The sequence below is a fragment of the Hemiscyllium ocellatum genome, chromosome 32 (assembly GCF_020745735.1).
Source record: "Hemiscyllium ocellatum isolate sHemOce1 chromosome 32, sHemOce1.pat.X.cur, whole genome shotgun sequence".
Classification (NCBI taxonomy): Eukaryota; Metazoa; Chordata; class Chondrichthyes; order Orectolobiformes; family Hemiscylliidae; genus Hemiscyllium; species Hemiscyllium ocellatum.
Window position 1 is genome coordinate 10,869,447 of NC_083432.1, and position 24,280 is coordinate 10,893,726.

Consider the following 24,280-nt stretch of genomic DNA (forward strand, 5'->3'; position numbering starts at 1 on the left):
GGATTGCAACCCTCGTCCAGATTGGCACAGTTCCAGTAGAATGGCATTCTCTTTTGGCCTGGGAGAAAAGGATGCATCATCCCATATCCCTAACCACAAAGAGAGATGCTAATCCAAAGATGTGCAGGTCAGGTGAATTGGCCATGCTAAATTGCCCATAGTGTGAGGTGCATCAGACAGAGTGAAATGACTCTGATTGGGTTACTGTCTGGAGGGTTGGTGTGGATTGGTTGGGCTAAAGGGCCTGTGAGCCAATGTCAAAACCATGCAGGGCAGCTCTGAAATGACAGCTCTTGTCTGGGTGCACAATATCTTTTTAAAGATGGTGCTGCACGATGGATGTCAATCAATTCTGGGATATCCAGCAAGTGGTGACTTGTTTCGGAAATGGGACATGGTCTGGTAGTGCTAGAAATCTGTGAAAGGGGCACCATTGGTAGAGAATAAATCAGGCAGGTTTTGTAAAATAAAGGTAATAGACATCCTCAAACATGACGATGTGAAACCCTCTGAAAAACACGACAAAACCGACACTTAGGCGAAAGAAAATAAGATTCGACCTTTGATCTCTGAAGGGAGGTTTCATTCTGGGATCTGACTTGTGCAGTGTTACCATTGGATGGGATCACAGGACTGGCTAGAATGTAGTGCAGGCAGCAGGTAATGAGTAATCAGTTGAAGACTCTGATGAATTGAACTGTACAAAACCATTCAACAGGTCAAAATTTACTTAGACGGTGCTATCGTTTGGGTTAGGCTAACTAATATTTTTGTTTCGATTTTTACTGGTATTTTTGGTAGTTTGCCACTAACCTTCTTTTCCCATAGGCCTCATTATTTCTAATGCATGACTTTATCTAAAACAGCGTCATAGGAGAACTGAATATGTGTTGCTGGTTAAAGCGCTGCAGGTCAGGCAGCATCCAAGGAACAGGAAATTCAACGTTTCGGGCAAAAGCCCTTCATCAGGAATCTGACCTGCTGCGCTTTAACCAGCAACACATTTTCAGCTCTGATCGCCAGCATCTGCAGACCTCACTTTTTACTCTTAGTCATAGAAGAACTACCTGTACTGCTTTACCTGCTCTTTACTTCAAGCATTTTCATGCTAGGAATGTCAGGGTTTGTAAATAGACACACTTTAACTTGCTTATTTAATTTTAAGATTATAATGATTTTTAAATGATCTTAAAGTTGACCTATTACCACTTCTACGTTGTACCAGAGAAATAGAGGCATAAGGCTCATGATGCAGAATGGGATTAGTAGTTCTTGCTCAGATTGAGGTCATTTAAGATTTAAACAAAACAAAATCTGAGTAGAACTGGATACAGGGGTGAATCTATTCAGGACGAGGAAAAAAAGGAAGCAAACCTTTAAGAGTTAAAAAATTACCCTGAATTGGAGAATGAAGAGCCCATTTAAGTAACAAAATATAAAAGTGGGAGGGGATTGGATACTTTCAGTTGTTTTAAAGGTTGAATGGAGCAAATCTTTCTATAGTTTAGAGTATAAATTGGCAATTAGTGTTTAATTAATATTGCTTTCAGTTTGTTTCTTTTTTCACATTAAATGTCTTAGAATGTGAAATCTTGTTGCGTGATCCTTGTCCGTTAGTCACCAGACATTCAATTTAGTTTTCAACTGATCAGTCTCCTCAGGAATCATAACAACCTCTTTCACATGAGTCAGAAGTAACAAAGTTATCGCATTATTCAAAGGAGATGCCACATGGGAAGGAAATATGTCATCCTTACCTGGTCTGGCCGACATGCGACTCCAGACCCGCAGCAATGTGGTTGACTCTTAACTACTCTTTGCACAATTAGGGGTGGGCAATAAGTACTAGCCTAGCCAGACACCGACATCCCGTGAGTGAATTAAAACATAAATTCATTAAATTCCTGCAGTTTGCTATAGCTTTTAATTAGATCATGTTTGTTTGTCTCACATAATCCATCATCAAAAAGTCTGTCCAATTCAGTCTTGAATATATTCAATAATCCTAACTTCATTGCCCTCTGTGGAAGAAAATTCAAACACTAATAATATTTTGCAGAAAAGAAAAACCTTATCTCCACCTTTAATGGAAGGCATCTTAATAATTCAAAATCTTAGCGAATGGAGTCTGCTTTCTGAAATTTGATCAACTTTCAAAACACTTCAGCTTAGCATTTTCAATCAACCTTAATGTGCTACAATTAAAGGGCCTAAACAATCACAAATTTAGACTTTAATATGTAGAGGAAATCAGTATTATATAGCTTGAAACTGTAAGAAAGTGCAATAGCAAAATCTGTTCTGTTAGCGAGTTTTGAAAAGATTTGCAGCTCAGGTTGAGGTTCTAGATGTGAGTTTGCTCACTGGGCTGGAAGGTTTGGTTTCAGATGTTTCATCATCATACTAGGAAACAACATCAGTGAGCCTCCGGTGAAGCGCTGGTGTTACGTCCCGCTTTTATTTCTGCATTTAGGTTTCTTTGGGTTGGTGATGTCATTTCCGGTTCTTTGTCTCAGCAGATGGTAGATGGGGTCCAAATCGATGTGTTTGTTGATAGAGTTCCAGTTGGAATGCCATGCTTCTAGGAATTCTTGCGTGTGTCTCTGTTTGACTTGTCTTAGGATGGATGTTTTGTCCCAGTCAAAATAGTGTCCTTCCTTGTCTGTATGTAAGGATACTAGTTATAGTGGACAGACTAACACCAGACACCGCCAACCTCATCAACAAAGACAACATTGTCATGTGAGTGGACCTATAGCCCACACCCACTTCAGTTTCAATAACAAGACTAACAAGCAAATCAATGGAACACCCATAGGATCACTGATATCAGGGTTCCTAGCAGAAGCAGGAATGCAGAGATTCGAATAAACAGCTCTCCTAATGAAGCAGTTTTGCCTGAAACGTTGATTTGCTTACTCCTCAGATGCTGCCTGACCTGCTGTGCTTTTCCAGCACCACACTCTTAACTCTAATTTCCAGCATCTGCAGTCCTCACTTTCACCTAGCTCTCCTAACAATCCAACCCAAACTTCGGGTCTGCTACGTGGATGACACCTTTGTCATCACTAACTGAAACAAACTAGAGGAAACCTTCAAGACCATCAATAATATCCTTACTGACATAAAAACGGAGGGAAACAACAACAAACTGCCATTCCTAGATGTCACAGGAGAGCAAACAGTCAATGGGGAACTTCAAACCAGCATCTATAGGAAAACAACACATATGGACCAAATACTTAACTACAGAAGCAATCATTCAAGCGAAGCTGCATTATGGCATTATTTCAATGAGCCAACACACACTGCAGCACCAAGGAACTGCAAAGAGCAGAAGAAAATCACCTATACAGAGTATTCAAGAAGAACGGGTACCCAATAAACAAAGTCTGCCAATTTCTCAGCAACAAACCCAAACAAACAGGCAAAACATGGCCAGAAACCCTAGTCACCTTATCCATCATCAAAGACATCTCTGAAATGACTGCAAGACTACTTAGACCTGTTAGCTCACAAACCAACAAACACATTGAAACAGCAGCTAATTAATTTAAAAGACCCTACACAGACAACAAGCAGCATTAACATCATTTACAAAATATCTTGCAAGGGCTCTGTGGGAAGCTAGAGAAGTGATTGCTGAGCCTCTTGCTGAGATATTTATATCATTGATAGTCACAGGTGAGGTGCCAGAAGACTGGAGGTTGGCAAACATGGTGCCACTTTTTAAGAAGGGAGGTAAAAACAAGCCAGGGAACTATAGACCGGTGAGCCTGACCTCGGTGGTGGGCAAGTTGTTGGAGGGAATCCTGAGGGACAGAATGTACATGTATTTGGAAAGGCAAGGACTGATTCCGGATAGTCAACATGGCTTTGTGCTTCGGAAATCATGTCTCACAAACTTGATTGAGGTTTTTGAAGAAGTAACAAAGACGATTGATGAGGGCAGAGCTATGGACTTCAGTAAGGCGTTCGACAAGGTTCGCCATGGGAGATTAGTTAGCAAGGTTAGATCTCATGGAATAAAGGGAGAACTAGCCATTTGGATACAGAACGGGCTCAAAAGGTACAAGACAGAGGGTAGTGGTGGAGGGTTGTTTTTCAGATTGGAGGCCTGTGACCAGTGGAGTGCCACAAGGTTCAGTGCTGGGCCCTCTACTTTTTGTCATTTACATAAATGGTTTGGATGTGAGCATGAGAGGTACAATTAGTAAGTTTGTAGATGACACCAACATTGGAGGTGTAGTAGACAGGATTACAACAGGATCAGGACCAGACGGGGCAATGGGCTGAGAAGTGGCAGATGGAGTTTAATTCAGATAAATGCGAGGTGCTGCACTTTGGGAAAACAAATCTTAGAAGGACTTATACACATAATGGTAAGGTCCAAGGAAGTGTTGCTGAACAAAGAGACCTTGGAGTGCAGGATCATAGCTCCTTGAAATTGGAGTCGCAGGTAGATAGGATAGTGAAGAAGGTGTTTGGTATGCTTTCCTTTATTGCTCAGAGTATTGAGCACAGAAGTTGGAAGGTCATGTTATGGCTGTACAGGACATTGGTTAGGCCACTGTTGGAATATTGCGTGCAATTCTGGTCTCCTTCCTATTGGAAAGATGTTGTGAAACTTGAAAGGGTTCAGAAAAGATTTACAAGGATGTTGCCAGGGTTGGAGGATCTGAGCTACAGGGAGAGGCTGAACAGGCTGTTTTCCCTGGAGGGTCAGAGGCTGAGAGGTGACCTTATAGGGGCTTACAAAATTATGAGGGGCATGGATAGGATAAATAGACAAAGTCTATTCCCTGGGGTTGGGGAGTCCAGAACTAGAGGGCATAGGTTTAGGATGAGAAGGGAAAGATATAAAAGAGATCTAAGGGGCAACTTTTTCACGCAGAGGGTGGTATGTGTATGGGATGAGCTGCCAGAGGATGTGGTGGAGGCTGCTACAAATGCAACATTTAAGAGGCATTTGGATGGCTATATGAATAGAAAGGGTTTGGAGGGATATGGGCCAGGTGCTGACAGGTGGGACTAGATTGGTTGGGATATCTGGTCAGCATGGACGGGTTGGACCGAAGGTCTGTTTCCATGCTGTACATCTCTATGACTGTAATAGACCCGACATTGGACAAACACCAGGCTACATGAACATCAAGCAGCCACAAAAAGACATGACCCACTATCACTAGTATCCTTACACACAAACAAGGAAAGACACCACTTTGACTGGGACAACACATCCATCCTAGGACAAGCCAGAGAATTCTGCACGAGAATTCCTAGAAGCATGACATTCCAACCGGAATTCTCTCAATAAACACATCGATTTGGATCCCATCTACCATTCACTGAGAAAAAGAACTGGAAGTCATATCACCAACCCAAAGAAACCTGAACACATAAATTGAAAGCAGGACATAACACTAACGCTTCACTGGAGGCTCACTGATGACATTACCAGTATGGCGACAAATGTCTGAAACTGAACCTTCCAGCTCAGTGAGCAAACTCACATCCAGATTTTTATACAGACAAGAGTCAAAGGTTAGAAGCAAAGAACAAACAACAGGTATATAGGAATTAGGAACAGGAGTAGGTTATTTAGTTTCTTTGAATCTGCTCCACCATTTAATAAGATCATGGTTAATCTGGTTATGATCTCAACTTCGCTTTCCTGCTTGTCATCCCATAATCCTCAACTCTGTTGTCTATTAAAAATAGATGCTTCCCAGTACTTCTTTCTCCTAGGATGAAAATTTGTAACTAACATTCTCAAAATGTATGTTTCTTTACTTTGCACCTACACACAAGGAAAGCGATAGATTACTGAGCAGCCAAAGATTATGATGCCTTAGAATTAAATTGAACCCTTAAAGATAGTATTAACAAGAACTGTAACTTACGTGAATGAGTGTGCCAAGCATGGGCATTAGTGGAGGCTAAAGCAAAAATCAGAGAAAAGCCAGAAAGTGATGTAAAATGTTAGCAAAAATCACAAGCATAAGAGCAATAATAAACAAGCATTAGACTTCAAGCATTGCACAGACTTCTGACACTAAACAGTTACATTTAATTCAGCACATAGATAGCAAACAGCTTTATTCTAATATTCCTGTCAGAGAATCAGCACATGATGTAACATTGTGTACTGCGGAACTAAGCAGGTGCAAGGTCAGCTGCAACAACCATTTGAGATGATAAACTAGAGGCTCTTTTGTTGTTCTATTCTTGGCACTGTATTTTCAAGACTTGCTGTGCAAATTTTAATCAAAAGGTTATTGCATCATTAAATGAGTAGACAAAGCACTACTTTCTAAAATCCATGTAAACACAGTCACATCAGTGTACAACCTCAGCTTTACAGCAGTCGAGAAAGTATGCAAGGAGCATTGTGCGTGAATGAATGAATGATTTGGGTTTAACCCCCTTGAAGTTTGCGAAAGCCAGGTTATCGTTATCTTCAACATTTACGAGTTTGAATCATGAGAAAATTAAAAGAAAACAGGATTTTACAGAGGCCATCCTTCAATTTAAGGCAATTATTAGTTCAAGTGAGAAATACATAGAATTAAAAATCTAATTAAAAAGCTTGGTGCTGCAACACAGGAAGGTACAACAGCACACACTGCCTAGATACAAACTGCAGCAGATATTGACCCGGATTAGAAGCAATTAAAATTTATGGCCTATGTGAAGACTGCTATACCACACAGGACTTTTAAACGTGCACCATTAAAATCTGACATTTTAATGTTTTTAATTTCACACTTATGAAGTCTTGGTTCTGTTCTCATTTTTTTATGACAGTTTTGTTTGCATGTCAACATTTTTCTCATCATAAATTCCTATATTCACAGTTAAAATGGGTTTTACCAACAGAAAACCATCCCTTGATTTCACTCATTGGTCATCAGGTTGCTTCAAATTAAAATACTTGCTATATTTTTTTCTGTAATTTGTTTTCTTAATTGACTTAATTAAGAAAGGAAGAGGAGCATGAGAATAAACTTTCAAGGAACATAAGAACAGACAGCAACACCCCCATCCCACAAATGAATGAAAAAGATATATATTTGGTACATAGTCTATTTTACAGGTTTCAATTGATTTTTTTCAATCAATTCTCAGAGTATCCTTCAATTTAGAATGTCTTAATTGTGCTACATGTTCTTGAGGGGGGTGATTACGAAGAGATGGATCTTACCAGACAATCATCATCAACCATGGTGCAACACAGTATGTAATCTTTCAGAAGATTGGCATAGCCCAGTAATGATCGCCTAAAACCTCTTCCATTAGGCGGAAGACACTGAAGCCTGAACACACGTGCCAGTAGGTTCAGGGACAGCTTCTTCCCGGCCATTATTAGACTATTGAATGGACTCTCTAGCTTCAACTAATGCTGATCTCGTTAACGTTGATCTCTCTTGATCACCCTGTGCAATGTTACCTGTTTGCTTCTGTCTAAATCTTTTGTTCTGTACTGCTCGTAAACAAAACATTTCACTGTACTTCAGTAAAAGTGACTATAAATAAATGAATCAAATCTTGAACACTTTCTGTCTCAAATCTAAGACGAGAATTGGATGAAGAAATACAACTTGGAAAGATGCATACTTAAAACTGGTTGCACATGATTTGAAGATCTGTTTTTAAATTATGGATCTGAACAAAACTTTTATAGAGAGCACCTGGTTAAAATTTAAAAAGTAGTTCTGCTACAGTTATACAATAATATTTGGAGTACTGTGAATAGGCCAAGGCACTGCAATGCAGAAAGGATATACAGTCTTTGCAAAGAGTGCAGCACAGATTCAGCAGAATATTACCAAGATACTATAGACTCCATTCTTATGATAAATAGTAGAAATTAGATTTATATTTCCTGAAGTACAGAAGACTAAAGGGTAACTTGATTTAAGTTTGTACTTCATGTTATATGAATTGACTGAATGCATACTGAGGAGGAGAGAGTGAGGACTGCAGATGCTGGAGATCAAAGTCTAAAAGTGTGGTGCTGGAAAAACACAGCTGGTCAGGCAGCATCCAAGGAGCAGGAGAATTGATGTTTCAAGCAAGTGTGAGCGCAGGTTTTACATCTCTTGCGATGGCAGGGGAAGGTGCTGGGAATGGAGGGTGGGTTGATGGGGGATGTGGATCTAACAAGGGAATGGTCTCTGCAGAATGCTGATAGGGGTGGGAGGGAAATATATCTCCCGTGGTGGAGTCTGACTGTAGATGGCAGAAGTGGCAGAGGATGTTGTGTTGTATCCGGAGGTTGGTGGAGTGTAAGGTGAGGACCTTGGGGGGTTTCTGTCCTTGTTGTGGTTGGAGGGGTGGGGTTCAAGGGAGGTGGTGTAGGAAGTGGAGGAGATAAACTGGAGGGCATTGTTGACCACGTGGGAGGGGAAATTGCGCTCTTTGAAGTAGTATATTGAGTACTTTTCTTTGGTGGTGTGGGAGGTCTCGAGTCCAATGGCATAGAACCTTTAAATTTAATTAGACCATTCAGAGGAAAAACAATAAATGGTTCTTCACACAAAGGGTATTAGAAGTGTGTAACATTTTTGCACAAATAGAAGTAAATACTATCTCAATTAATACTTTTAAAAATGATGTTGATAGTTTGTTTTTGCAACCAAGATTATTAAAGGGATATAGGATAGGGCTTAGATATAATGCAGCTCTTGTCTCACTGAATAATGTAAGAGGCTCAAGGGGTTGAGTGGCCTCTTCAAGTTCCAATGCTAAACATTTGTAGACACTTTATGAAAAGATGTTCTTAATGAAGCAGTGAAACAACATATTTATGCACAACATTCTTTTCCAATGAGTGACAGAATGGGTGCTTCTCTAGAATTCCACTCATATGACAACTTCTGTTGTATTGAGAAAACAATACACTGAAGTGAGGTGTTTCTTGATTAAGTAGGGAGATAAAAAATATCAAATGTTGTTACTGGCAAGTCAATACAGAATGTTCTTGCTCAGCAAGGGGCAAACTATCACTGACAAATGCAGACTCTGAGAACAAGTCGAGTGACTACCTTAGCAGCTATGAAGTAGTCTTTTCAAAAGATGGAGAAATGCATTTTAAGTAAATATCAACTCCTCCAAGAAAGAAATGCAAATGAGCTCCAAAAATAAGAATGAAGTTTAAATAGAAAGGCAGCCAAGTAGCTCAAAGTATCTCCTTCTGAGCGTAAGGAATTCCAACTCACTGATATGGTGTTTATCAATGGCTGGACCAGCGAGTTCCAAACCAAATCATTCAATATTATGGTTTCACCAATAATTCTTCCAGAATATAGGGTGTTTAAGGTGGGTACTTTTAAACATCACAATCCTGCATGGCTCAGGTCACCAAAGCACTTTGTTTGAAGAATTAACACTTCAAGCTATTCCATTCAGACCAGAAGTCAATAAAAAGCTTAAGGCATCTCTCAACCATTGGTGTGCAATAAACCATAGTGGATGTTATACTGTATAGATGCTAATAAATAGAGGAAAAGATCTGGATAACAAAATGCCATGCAACATAGCACAACCTGGTCTGCTGCTTACCTCGAAGGTCCTGTGGGGTGCGACCCCCGGCCATATGCTGCCGGGGCATTCGCAGAGATGTCCTCAATGGTGTGTGTCGCTGTTCATCCAGATAAGCTAGATCTTCTAGATGGGCAGAACTTGTAGCTAGAAAACAGAAAATATCTTGAGTGTAGTTTACAGTTAAACACTGAATGAATCAAAAAGCAATTTGAAAACACGGTTTTTTCCCCTCCCCTGAAGAAAAGGCAAAATATACTCAAATCATGCTAGACTTAAAAGGTGCTTGGAATTGCATTACAAATGTTTGATAAAGAGGAATACAGGGACCTCCTGCACAAACACACACCCAAAAATAAAGCAGCAGCTGAGAATGTGACTCAGGGCAAACCCAACAGTTTTGCAGGTGGTGGCTCCTATCTGGGGAAGATAACAATTTATTCTGTTCAGATTTTCGTGGAATCAAATTGTGAAACTCAACTTTTTTTATATAAAACTTTGCTTTTACAGGAAGAAAAAATAAACATTTTTCCATTAATAATTTTCTGTCAAGAGGCATTTTGATATTTGTATTTTACCAGTTGTCAAAACTCAAGAGACATAGAACACATTTAGGAATGCAGGCTGTAAGCTAATTGAAGGCTTTACACAGCATTGCAAAAACCACACAAATAGAGCTTTAGTGTCTTTTATTTTAAGCTTTCTTACAAAACCTTCAATATAAAATAACCTTTTACTTACTGTTTACTATGGCTTTTGATTATATATATATATATATATATATACACACACACACACACACACAAACAGTTTTGAAAATGAGAGCAGTACTGACATTTAAAGGAGACAGTAGAAACGCACTTGCTTTTACTTCTGAAGTTTTAACAAGTATTTGGCTTTGCAAACAGAGTCAATATCAATGGTCTCACATTTTCAACACAAATTCATTTTGAAATAGTCTCTCAGATGCATATGAATGTGGACATGTAGTAGGGAGCAGGAGGTGATAATCAGCAGAGAGATTCCTAGTTTTTTAAAATTTACTCATGAGATGTGGCCATTGCTGGCTGGATCAATATTTATTGACCATCCCTAAGTGGTGGTGATGGTGGGCTGTGTTCTTGAACTGCTGCAGTCCATTTAGTGTAGGTGAATCCGTAAAGGAGTTCCAGGATTTTGAACTAGTGAAGTAATAGTGATACACTTCCAATCTCAGGATGGCGAGTGGCCTGTACATGGTAGTGGACCCATATCTGCTGTCCTTGTTCATCTAGGCGGTAGTGGTTGGCTGAAGGTCAAGCTGAACATCAGTTATCAAGCTATTGCTATGCAAATACTGTTTGAAAGCACTGTTTATGACTCTTTACATTATTGATGATCTAGAGTACATTGATGGGATGGTAATTGACTGGATTTGGCCTACCGTTTGCACACAGGATATACCTGAGCCATTTTCCATGTGGTCAAATGGATGCTAGTCTTGCGGCAATAATAATAAGTCTTGTGGTTAGAGGTGTAGCAAGTTCTAGAGCACAAGTCTTCAGTACTATTGCTGGAATGTTGTTAGGTTCCTTGCCTTTGCAGTATCCAGTACCTCCAATTGTTTCTTCATATCACATGGATCAAAATGGCTGAAGACTAATATCTATGATGTTGGGGATCTCAGGAGGAGGCTGAAATAGATTATTCACTTTCTGGTGAAGCTTGTTACAAATGCTTCAGCCATATCTGGGCTCCCCCATTAAGTGAAGATAGAGATGATTGTGGAACACCCATTCTTCCAGTTAACTGTTTAATTATCCACTACGATTCACTACGATGTGGCTTTAGAGTTATATTTAATCTAGTTGGCTGTGGAATCACTTGCTGATTATATTGTTTGGTATGCAAATACTCCGTTCTGCAGCTTCACCAGGTTGACACCTCAGTTTTAGATATGCCTGGTGCTGTTCCCGGCATGTACTTCTGCAGTCTCCTTTAAACCAGAATTGATCCCTTGGCTTGATGGTTGTGGTAATATTAGACTTGCCGGGCCATGAGGTTGCAAAATTGTGTCGGAGTACAATTTAACTACTGCTGCTGGTCCACAGCACCATATATGTTTGACCTTACTTCACAATATTTCAAACAATCTCAAGTCAACGTTGAAAACTCTCAAGGCCATACCATCCCAACTGTACACCACTATGTTGCCCCCACAATGGATCAGTCTCTGAGGGTCAATTTGCTGGTTTGTGATATAGAGTGATGCCACTGGCATAGGTTCATTTCCCATACTGGTTGAAGTCACCAAATGGTTCCGCGTTTTCTACTCCATTACTCACTTCAGGAATGGTGACTCTCAAGGTTAAACTCACCATCAGTTATCTCTATGCAATGAGAAAGCAGCCCTATAGTCCTCAGGGAGTATAGTGATTTTACAGTCGGGCAAAACATATACAGTAATGATGTTGAATTCTGTGACGTTGCTTGAAAGGCACAAATTAGTGACTATAATTTTGGCTCAACTAATTTTGGCACAAGACCCCTGATGTCTATGATGAGAACTTTACAGAATTGACTTGGCTAAGTGTGCCCTTCCATGTTTATGGTTATGCCAGTGATCATCCCAGTTTTATTCCTTTCGTCATTGTGCGTAGTTGAGTGACTTGCTAGGGTATTTCAGAAGGAAGCAAACAGTCAACCAAATTACTGTGGGTTGGGAACTGCACGTAGGGCAGTCTGGTTAAAGATGTTAGATGTCCTTTCCAAAAGGACATTAATAAATAAGTGGCATGATGGCTCTGTTGTTACCAATGTCAAGGGTCCGGGTTCAATTCCAGCCTCAGGTGATTGTCGGTGTGGAATTTGCACATTTTCCCAGTGTCTGCCTGAGTTTCCTCTGGGTGCTCTAGTTTCCTTCCACAATTCAGAGATGCTGAAAAATGTGTTGCTGGAAAAGCGCAGCAGGTCAGGCAGCATCCAAGGAACAGGAGAATTGATGTTTTGGGCATAAACCCTTCTTCAAGAATGAGGAGGATGTGCCAAACAGGTTAAGATAAAAGGTAGGGAGGAGGAACTTGGGGGAGGGGCGTTGGGAATGCAATAGGTGGAAGGAGGTTAAGGTGAGTGTGATAGGCCGGAGAGGGGGTGGGGTCGGAGAGGTTGGGAAGAGGATTGCAGGTCAAGAAGGCGGTGCCAACTCCGAGGGTTGGGACTGAGATAAGGTGGGGGGAGGGGAAATGAGGAAGCTGGAGAAATCTGCATTCTTCCCTTGTGGTTGGAGGGTTCCTAGGCGGAAGATGAAGCGCTCTTCTTCCAGTCGTCGTGTTGCCATGGTCTGGCAATGGAGGAGTAAAAAGTGAGGTCTGCAGATGCTGGAGATCAGAGCTGAAAATGGGTTGCTGGTTAAAGCACAGCAGGTTAGGCAGCATCCAAGAAACAGGAAAGGGCTCTGGCCTGAAACGTCGAATTTCCTGTTCCTTGGATGCTGCCTTAACCAGCAACACATTTTCAGCTCTGGCAATGGAGGAGGCCAAGGACCTGCATGTCCTTGGCGGAGTGGGAGGGGGAGTTAAAGTGTTCAGCCACAGGGCGGTTGGGTTGGTTGGTGCGGGTGTCCCAGAGGTGTCCTCTGAAACGTTCTGCAAGTAGGCGGCCTGTCTCCCCAATGTAGAGGAGGCCACATCGCGTGCAGCGGATGCAGTAAATGATGTGTGTGGAGGTGCAGGTGAATTTGTGATGGATAAGGAAGGATCCCTTTGGGGCCTTGGAGGGAAGTGAGGGGAGATGTGTGGGCGAAGTTTTGCATTTCTTGCGGTTGCTGGGGAAGGTGCCAGGAGTGGTGATTGGGTTGGTGGGGGTTGTGGACCTGACGAGGGAGTCGCGGAGGGAGTGGTCTTTCCGTAACACTGATAGGGGAGGGGAGGGAAATATATCCTTGGTGGTGGGGTCTGTTTGGAGGTGGCAGAAATGACGAAGGATGGTACGATGTATCTGGAGGTTGGTGGGGTGGTAGTTGAGGACCAGTGAGGTTCTGTCCTGGTGGCGATTGGAGGGGCGGAGGAGCAGGAAGTGGACGAGATGGGATGGAGAAGATCGTCAACCACATCTGAGGGGAAATTGCGGTCTTTGAAGAAGGAGGCCATCTGGGTTGTTCGGTATTGGAATTGGTCCTCCTGGGAGCAGATGCGGCGGAGGCGAAGGAATTGGGAATATGGGATGGCGTTTTTACAGGGGGCAGGGTGGAGGAGGTGTAATCTAGGTAGCTGTGGGAGTCGGTCGGTTTATAGTAAATGTCCGTGTTGAGTTGGTCGCCCAAGATAGAAATGGAGAGGTCTAGGAAGGGGAGGGAGGAGTCTAAGATGGTCCAGGTAAATTTGAGGTCGGGGTGGAAGGTGTTAGTAAAGTGGATGAACTGTTCAACCTCCTCGTGGGAGCACGAGGTAGCGCCAATACAGTCATCGATGTAGCGGAGGAAAAGGTGGGGGAGGGGGGTGGTGCCCCCTAGAGATGTGCATGTTAGGTGAATTGGCCATGCTAAATTGTCCACTGTATTCAGGGATGTTTAGGTTAAGTGCATTAGTCAGGGGTAAATGTAGAGTAATAGGGTAGGAGAATGGGACTGGATGGGTTGCTCTTCAGACGATCGGTATGGACTTGTTGGGCCAAATGGCCTATTTCCACGCTGTAGAGATTCAATGATTAATTTGGTGCATTTTGTGAATATTCAACCATTTTCATGGTCACCACTACAGAAACCAGTTTTCTTCTCCAGATATAAGAAACAAAATGAATTTATATTCTCCAGTTATAATGGTGGAATTAAATTATCTCCAAATCATTAAATAGTGTCTAGATTATTAATGTTAAAATTTGCTTCGGAAGTGCACCAGTATCAAGACCCTCAATGTTCCCAGGGTCGTTATAATGTGAACATTAAATGACTGAAAAGCTCCATTTTCCTGACTGACTGATAGAAGTAATGAAACTAACTTTCTTAACCAATGGCATGAAGAAAGGGAAAATGAATGACTATTCATATATAGCTTAAACTTCCACACACACAAAGAGACATATAAGGAAAACAGAATACACACAAAAGTCAAGCAGTTCTACATCAACAGTCGAAATCTCAAAATTGGAAATTGTTGTTCTCACAATCCTTTTGATTCTTCAATGATTTCACAATGTTATCTGCACAGCAATGGCTAGTCTTTAGTTCTGTGGAAGGGTCATTCGGCTTAAAATGTTAAGTCTCCACAGGTGCTGCTGGGCTTGCCTGCTGGGTTTGTCTAGCAATTTCTGTATTTGTTTCACATCTTCAACAATCACAGTTATAGAGAGTCATAGAGATGTACAGCACGGAAACAGACCCATCGGTCCAACCTGTCCATGCCGACCAGATATCCCAACCCAATCTAGTCCCACCTGCCAGCACCCAGCCCATATCCCTCCAAACCCTTCCTATTCATATACCCTCCAAATGCCTCTTAAATGTTGCAATTGTACCAGCTTCCACCACATCCTCTGGCAGCTCATTCCATACACATACCGCCCTGTGTGTGAAAAAGTTGCTCCTTAGGTCTCTTTTATATCTTTCCACTCTCACCCTAAAGCTATGCCCTCTAGTTCTGGACTCACCGACCCCAGGGAAAAGACTTTGTCTATTTATCCTCTCCATGCCCCTCATAATTTTGTAAACCTCTATAAGGTCACCCCTTAGCCTCCGACGCTTCAGGGAAAACAGCCCCAGCCTGTTCAGCCTCTCCCTATAGCTCAAATCCTCCAACCTGGCAACATCCTTTTAAATCTTTTCTGAACCCTTTCACGTTTCACAACATCTTTCCGATAGGAAGGAGACCAGAACTGCACGCAATATTCCAACAGTGGCCTAACCAATGTCCTGTACAGCCGCCCAACTCCTGTACTCAATACTCTGACCAATAAAGGAAAGCATACCAAACACCTTCTTCACTATTGTATCTACCTGCGACTCCACTTTCAAGGAGCTATGAACCTGCACTCCAACATCTCTTTGTTCAGCAACTCTCCCTAGGACCTTACCATAAAGTGTATAAGTCCTGCTAAGATTTGCTTTCCAAAATGCAGCACCTCGCATTTATCTGAATTACACTCCATCTGCCCATTTCTCAGCCCATTGGCCCATCTGGTCCAGATCCTGTTGTCCTCTTCGCTGTCCACTACACCTCCAATTTTGGTGTCATCTGCAAACTTACTAACAGTACCTCTTATGCTCGCAACCAAATCATTTGTTCTTTGCTTTATATTAGTCTTTAGTTCACTTAGTTGGTTGCACCTTTGGTTTTACTTTGTTTTTGACTTATTTCTTTCAGCATCTGTAAAGGTAGTTTCTCCATTCTTCAAGAGAATCAGAGGGAGTGACTTAAGAGAGAGAGAGAGAGAGAGAGAGAGAGAGAGAGAGAGAGAGACAGAGAGACAGAGACAGAGAGAGAGAGACAGACAGACAGACAGACAGACACAGTCATACAGTCCATTCTTGGAGAGATGTTGACGCAGTCATTTTGCTTCTGTTTTCATTTTCCACACAGGATCTGGATAAAGCTGAAGTTGGATCAATGAAGGTTGATACTATGCTGAGCTCTCCTGAAACTACAACTAATGGGCATTAATTTGTCTTGGCTCAATGTCCTTAAAAAGAACATTGTCTGACATGCAGCAGTTCACTTCACTTGTTTTCCAAGTTGCAAACAAATCCTTGTCCACTTTCAAAAGCAGTATCCAATTTCCTCATGCTCATTCCACAGTCCATAAATAACAAGATGTAGTCCTTTACACTAGCTAGTAACATAGCCACTATGCTAACATTCCCAAACATCATGACAGAGAGTGGGCATTTCAACAGGCAGTGTTTACTGACCTGACAGCTCTGTTAAATTGGAGGTACTGTTTCAGTGATTTGGGCATTACTGTTCATTTCTTTTACTGTGAATTTTAAAAAGAAGAGTTCTTCAGACATGGTAAAACTACATGAAACAAGGATGGAAAGTGAATCTGTATTGGCATTGAAAATAAAATGGATAAATATTTGAGGAAAAAAATCGCAAGAATAATGAGAAAAAAGAATGGGACTAAGAGAAGGGGAAGGGGAAGGGGGCGGGTGGAGGTGTTGGATGGGGTTGGGGGGTGGAGGCAGGCTGGGTCGGTGTTTGCCTCACCCACTAAATGTATACATATTCATAATTCTTCCTTTCTGGGTATTAGATTCATTAAATACAATCATTATGATTATATGGAAGCCCTTATTGGTGAGGCAGACAAATTGTGCCTACCCATCTTGTTCGGATAATTGAGGATCCCCTGTAATAGAACAAGCACATGTCAAATGTAGTGGCTGCGAAAAATGTTTCTCTTTGAGTACTATTTTCTTAGCAGCTTTTGTGTCTTTGACTGTTACCAATTACGCCTTTTAATATAATTTACAACAATTGAGGTATCACAAAGATGTGGCGCAGCAGTTCAAACATTTTAAGCAAAGCAAATTCATTGGAGGCGCCATCTTTTAGGCAAGACATTAACCACAGGCTCCATCTTCGAGGTGAATGAAATAAGTTTCCATTTCATTAACTATAGAAGGGGCACACTGTCTGAAATCCTGGACAATATTTGACCCTTTTAACTGACACGATTAAAAAAAACCTCTGGACACTTGTTCTGAGAAGGATATATTTATCAGACTATCACAAGGCTCAGGATCAGGCTACATAAAACTTACAAAAAGAAAATATACAAGCCGTTATTGGTGTGGCAGACAAATCTGTGCCCAGGTAATCCAAAAAGGGCCACCACGTCTTATAGCAATTCTCAGTTTTGTGGTGCACCATACTTGTGAGAAAATCAATGAAAAGTGAGGCTACTGAAAAGCCTTTTATTGGTGTGTGCACCTAAAGGAAGTACACTAGTCAGATCATGAAGAGGAGTTACGGGTCCATCTTCACCCGATTTCAAGACTCTCTCTATTTCGTCTACCACAGCGTTCCAGTATGTCCAGAGCCTGTGGCAGGGTCAGAGACAATGAGTGAGAGTACCCATACTCATTTTGCATTTGGAACATGTTAGAGATACTCCCACGATAAATTTAGAGACACGATCCGAAGCCAAGTGGACCTTATGAAGAATTAGATTAGATTAGATTACTTACAGTGTGGAAACAGGCCCTTCGGCCCAACAAGTCCACACCGACCCGCCGAAGCGCAATCCACCCACACCCCTACATATACCCCCTACATATACCCCTTACCTAACACTACGGGCAATTTAGCATGGCCAATTCACCTGACCCGCACATCTTTGGACTGTGGGAGGAAACCGGAGCACCCGGAGGAAACCCACGCAGACACGGGGAGAACGTGCAAACTCTACACAGTCAGTCGCCTGAGGCGGGAATTGAACCCAGGTCCCTGGCGCTGTGAGGCAGCAGTGCTAACCACTGAGCCACCGTGCTGCTCTAAATCTTCAATTGCAAGGCATACGTCCTATTGTAAATAGAGATCCTTCTTGCATTTCCCCAGATATCCTCACATGTCTCAGAGGAGATCCCAACGCCCAGCTCCCTCTCCCATACTTTACAAAGTCGCTCGGTCTCGTCTGAGGGGACCTCTCCCAACAGATGTTAGAGATTGCTGACAGAAAGTGTGTTCTTAGCACCCTCTTCTCTGTGTTGAATCTATAAGAATCAGTTAAAAGGGTAGATTGTTTTACTAAAGTCCCTAATTTCCGAGCTAACTGGTCTAAGGATATCAATGTGTCTCCCTCAAATAGGTCACCCAGGCAAGACAAACCCCTAGCTGCACATAGTTTATCATCCCGGTTGAAAACCCGGCACAACAACAATGGGTATAAGAAATTATGTTTTGGCAATATTGTCTTCACTCTGCCGCATTGCCCTCTATGCGTTAACAGTATTAATAACTATTGGGTTATGGCAATATTCCTTAACTGTCCTTATTCTGTCCAAGAACCGTAAGCTATAAAGCGGGCACCCTGGCTGAGAAGCTTCGATGTCTAACCGTAACGAAAGAGGGTCCCCACAGGCCCAGTCTCTCACACAAGATAACAACGAGCTTAATTGATAGTTTTTAATATCTGGAGGTCCATTCCTCCCAATCTATGGGGTAACTGTAATTTGGTTAATTTAATAAGGGCTAAAAATCACACAACACCAGGTTATAGTCCAACAGGTTTAATTGGAAGCACACTAGCTTTCCGAGCGACACTCCTTCATCAGGTGACAATCACCTGATGAAGGAGCGTCGCTCTGAAAGCTAGTGTGCTTTTAATTAAACCTGTTGGACTATAACCTAATGTTGTGTGATTTTTAACTTTGTACACCCCAGTCCAACACCGGCATCTCCAAATCATTAATAAGGGCCGTGTGCGACGCCAGATGAAAGAACTTAACCAGCCAGTCTCCTGAATGTTTGCCTCATAAAGATCAAGCGGAGCATTTGCATTGGGTACAATAGGTGGGAGAGAATATTCATTTTAATGAGGATTATTTCGACCTAACCAAGAAATCGGAAGCAGCTCCCATTTTCGAAGGTCTTGTTTGATATTGTCGAAAAATTGACTTTAAACAGACGATTAAAAACGGAAGTAATGAATATACCAAAGTAAAGAAAACCCTCCTGTGACCATTTAAAGGGAAATTGAGATTCGTCCTCATAACCAGACATTTTTGGGAGACCATCCATAGACATGGCCTCCAATTTCATGAATTTGGTTTTGTAACCCGAAAAACTGCCAAATGCATTGTATCAGATGAGGTATCAAAACTGTTGGGTTTGACAAAAAGACAAGAACATCATCCACATACAATGCAATCTTATGTGACTTTGTCCTCACTTCTGAGGTAGATATGGTGAGATCTTTACATATAGCCGCCAACAGCAGCTCAATCACCAATGTGAAAAGCAACGGCAATAAGAGACAGTCCCGTCGACTGTCCCTAAAGATACTAAAATTGCTTGACTGCACACCATTGGTGAGAACCATGGCTAGAGTTTCTATAAAGAACCTTTACCCAAGCCACACCACTCTAAAGTATAAAAAAAGGTATGGACGTTCAATCCGATCAAATGCCTTCTCTGCGTCTACAGAAAATCGCTAATCCTTGTACTGATTGTTGTTGACACGCTTGGATCATATTGAGTAACTTTCTGACATTATTAGACAATCTGTGGCCCTTTATAAAGCTTGTCTGGTCCTTCTTAATAATGGAAGGCAGTACAATTTCTAGCCTTAATGCAAGAGTCTTACATGGGATTTTGAAATCGACATTCAAAAATGAGATGGGCCTGGAGGAAGCCTGAAGATAAGCAAGATGTTAGCCTCTCTTAAAGATGGTGGGAGGAGGCCATGACTGTGTGAATCATTGAACATACTTAGCATCTGTCCTGACAGTATGTTTATAAATTCCTTATAAAATTCACTGGGAAGTCTGTCAGAACCAGGCGTCTTTCCGCTCTGGAACTGCCTCACAAGTGCTGCACCTCTTGTACTGACAATGGGGCATTAAGGAAAGACTCTGGTTTGGGGGTTATACCTGGGAGATCCAAATTCTTGAAAAAGAACTTCATCCTAGCCCGCCCATCTTCACAACTTTCAAACTGCTATAATTTGGAGTAAAATCTCCGAAATGCCACGTTAATGTTTTTAGAATCACAGATTAGGTTTCCAGTACCTTCCCTGATTGAGGTGGAAATACACACTAAGTACTTGCTTGGTTTATCACCATGCTCAAACCTTTGTTTTGCAAAATTAAGCTCCTTCTTAGCTGTCTCTGGTGAACATGGAATTCAGTGTGGACTGAAGCGCTGAGATCCTCTGTAATTTAGCCAGTGAGGGCCTATCACTGAATCCACTATAGTGTCTTTACGTTTGACCATTAAGTACACTGGGGTGTGATCACAAATAGTGATATTGCAAATTGTGCAGGACACCACCGAGCCCAAATGTGCTGTGGGAGTCAAAAGAGATCAATCCTTGTATGACATTTGCGCAGACTGGAAAAAAATGTAAAATCCCCACCTTCAGACTCCAACAACCCTAGTCCAACACACAAATCCCTTAGTTGCTTAGATTGTAACAAAGATCAGGGAGCCTTTGGGCAATCTGTCTACAGTAGGATCCATGAGACAATTAAACCCCCCCATGAAATTATGCGGAGATGCAAGGCTAACCAGTAAAGCAAATGCATTCACCAGGAATTTGAGGGGATAGCCCGGGGGATAGTAAACACATAAGGATACCGTATTCTTCCCCATTTATCAAGGCTTTAAGGATTACCAATCTCACATATGTGTCTTTAATACACTCTAACAACTTAAATGGGAAATTTTTCCTAACGAGTATGGTCATTCCCCTGCTCCTAGTATTAAAAGGTGAAAAATAAACCCAGTCAAACCCATTTTGTTGCAAATTCAAATATTCTCTATCATCTAGGTGTGTCTCCTGCAAAAAGGTGACATCCACCCTTTCCTTTTTAAGACTGGACAGTACTTTTTCCCTTTTGATCGACAAGTGGCTCTCCTTAATATTCCAGGTACACCATTTAAACATGCCCTTAGCCAGAACATTCTGTTGCAATATTTAGACTCCAAAGAGGAAGAACTCGAATTATAAATCACTGAGCCTCAATAAATAAAATCCACAGAACATAGAAACCACATACACTAAAACAGTTACAACTAAAAAACCTACAAAACTTTCAAAAACTATGTATACCAAAAACCAAAAACAACGAAACCACATATAAAACGCCAATGGCACTGATTAGGGGAATTTATACCTACTCAAAGACGATACCTAGACACCCCAAAACCCTACTAACCATCCCACTCACCCCTTGACACCTCCTCCATAAACACTGTCAGAAAAGGAATAAGAAAAAAAAGAAAGATTAGCAATGTAAACGAATGAGTTAAACGTAAATACGTCACCCATCCCCTGACATAGCTTAGCTTAGAAACTAAAGGTAAATACTCCTGTCTATCCCAAACATAATTTTACACAACTTATTGCCAACAAAAAGGGGATCCCAACGAGACCTCCCTTAAGAACGGCAAACCCGAACAATGCTATTATCTGTGCTTATTCAATCGTCCAGTTCAGTTACTATGTCCACAAAGTTCCTTGCTTTCTCTGGCAAGTCAAATAAATGTACAGATCCATTAAAGGTAAAGCCAAAGCACCACTGGGTACCTTACTGAGTACTGGATACTGAGCTCTCTCAGTCTTTTCTTGATGCCATTGTAGGATTTCCTTTTTTGGATCATCGCTACCGAAAAGTCTTCAAAAAACATGAAGACAAAGAAAATCTGCTCCACTCAATGTTCAAAATCATTGGAATTCTCCAACATAGATGCTCAGTTGCTGAGTGTATTTAAAACTCAAATTAATAAATTTTACTGCATCAGGAATGGAGTATGATAGTGGAGTTGATTAGATTAGATTTGCTACAGTGTGGAAACAGGCCCTTCAGCCCAACAAGTCCACACTGACCCTCTGAAGAGTAACCCACCCTGACCCATTTCCATCTGACTAATGCATCTAACAATATGGGCAATTTAGCATGGCCAATTCATCTGTTCTGAACAGATTTGGAATGTGGGAGGAAACCAGAGCACCCAGAGGAAACCCACACAGACAGGGAGAACGTGCAAACTGCACACAGACAGTTGCCTGAAACAGGAATTGAACCCAGGACCCTGGTGCTTTGAGGCAGCAATGCTAACCACTGAGCCACCATGCCACCCTGAGGTAGAAGGTTAACTATGATCTAACTGAATGATGGAATAACCACAATAGGCTTTAAGGCCAAAACTTGCTACTATTTCTTGCGTTCTTAAAATCCTTTGCTTCATGCTTCTCCTAACCTTCTCAATCTTGGATACTTTGTAAAAGAAGCTACGATTCCAACAAATATACAAATATACTGAGAGGTTAAAAATCAAAATCATTTTGTCCAGGCTGTGTGAATAAGCACATGAAGCATTCCATATTTAAAGATTCCACAGGCTTAGACTGACAAGTAGCAAGTAACATTTGCGTCACACAAATGCCAGGCAATTTTTACCTCCAATAAGAAACAATCATCCCTTGATATTCAATGGTATTACCATCACTGAGTCCACCCACTATGAACAGCCCAGTGGTTACCATTGACCAGAAACACAACCGGACTCGCCATATAAATATGGAAACTACACGTGCAGATCAGAGGCGAGGAATACTGCGGCGAGTAGCTCACCTCCTGACTCTCCAAAGTCTGTCCACCATCTACAAGGCTCAAGTCAAGAGTGTGATGGAAACTCCCCACTTGCTTGGTTGTTGCAGCTCCAACTACAGTCAAAAAGCTTGACAACATTCAAGACAAAGTAGCACACTTGATTGGCACTACATCCACCAGCATCCACTCCCTTCACTACCGACACACTAACAGCGTGTACTATCTACAATATGCACTGCAGAAATTCATCAAAACATCTTAGACAGCACCTTCCAAACCTACAGCCACTTCCATCTAGGTGGACAAAGGCAGCAGATACCATGGAACACCACCCTTCCAAGTTCCCTTCTAAGCCACTCGCCATCCTAAGTTGAAAATATATCATGTTCCTTCACTGCTGCTGAGTCAAAATCCTGGAATTCTCTCCTTAAGAGTTTACCTAAAATACAAGACTGCTGTTCCAGAAGAAAACTCACCACCACTTTCTCGGTCAACTAGGGACAGGCAATAAATGCAGGCCTGCTCGCTGTGGCCACGTCCACAAGTGAATTTTAAAATGTTTTGAAATGAGGGAGTATATCGATGGTCACAGGTGTACAAGCAAGAATGAATGCTGCTGATACAGTTCCTCTGACACATTAGAGATTTCCATGCAATGTAGTGTGGTACTGAACTGTACATTGTTTCCCCCATCCATATGGAGTTTGCTGATGCCATCAAGGGCATGATAAAAATGTTATAACTGACTACAGACGGGAGCAGCGAAGTTAGCCCAAGGGTGGGAGAGACCTGGAAGCATATATATTTAAGAGCACATTAAGACTAACTCTTCTGGTATTCATGATTTGGAGATGCCAGTGTTGGACTGGGATGTACAAAGTTAAAAATCACACAACACCAGGTTATAGTCCAACAGGTTTAATTGGAAGCACACTAGCTTTCGGAGCGTCACTCCTTCATCAGGTGATAGTGGAGGGCTCAATCCTAACGCACAGAATTGATAGCAAAAATTTATAGTGTGATGTAACTGAATTTATACATTGAAAAATTGATTGTTAAGTCTTTCATCTGTTTGAATACCATATAGTTTCACTTCTTTCATGTGTAAATCATAAAACCTTTTTTTAAAAGTTTCATTCTCAGGTTAGCTGTTAACAATGGGTGATAGCTAGACAATATGTTGTCAGTAGACAGTATTCTAACTTTCCGATCTCCAACAGTACTTTCCTTGGACCTTACCCTACCTAGCCCTTGTTTCATACTGATATAAACTCTTAAAAGGTTTCCAACTCGAATGCCAATTCTGTTGTTCTTGACACAGATAATCTCTTAAGTATTTTATTTCAGATTTCCCTTGCTAATGTTATTCAACCACAGATATTTATCCCTGGTTAGCATTCAAATTGTGGAATTAGAGGGATGCAATGACTTTGGACAAAGATCAGTTAAGATTCCTGTTAAAAATGACCTTGTGAGGGTGAGGAGGTG

The 24,280-nt window shown here is 41.5% G+C and overlaps 1 protein-coding gene across 5 annotated transcripts in view; it reads right to left on the minus strand.

The window, feature by feature from the left end:
* The window catches only part of LOC132830691 (protein TANC2), a 996,151-nt gene that overhangs the window by 240,093 nt on the left and 731,778 nt on the right, over positions 1-24,280 (minus strand). For all 5 annotated transcript variants that reach the window (XM_060848498.1, XM_060848499.1, XM_060848500.1 and 2 more), the window contains one exon: positions 9,565-9,690. In XM_060848498.1, coding sequence (XP_060704481.1) covers positions 9,565-9,690 — 126 coding nt within the window. The remainder of the gene's footprint in view (positions 1-9,564; positions 9,691-24,280) is intronic.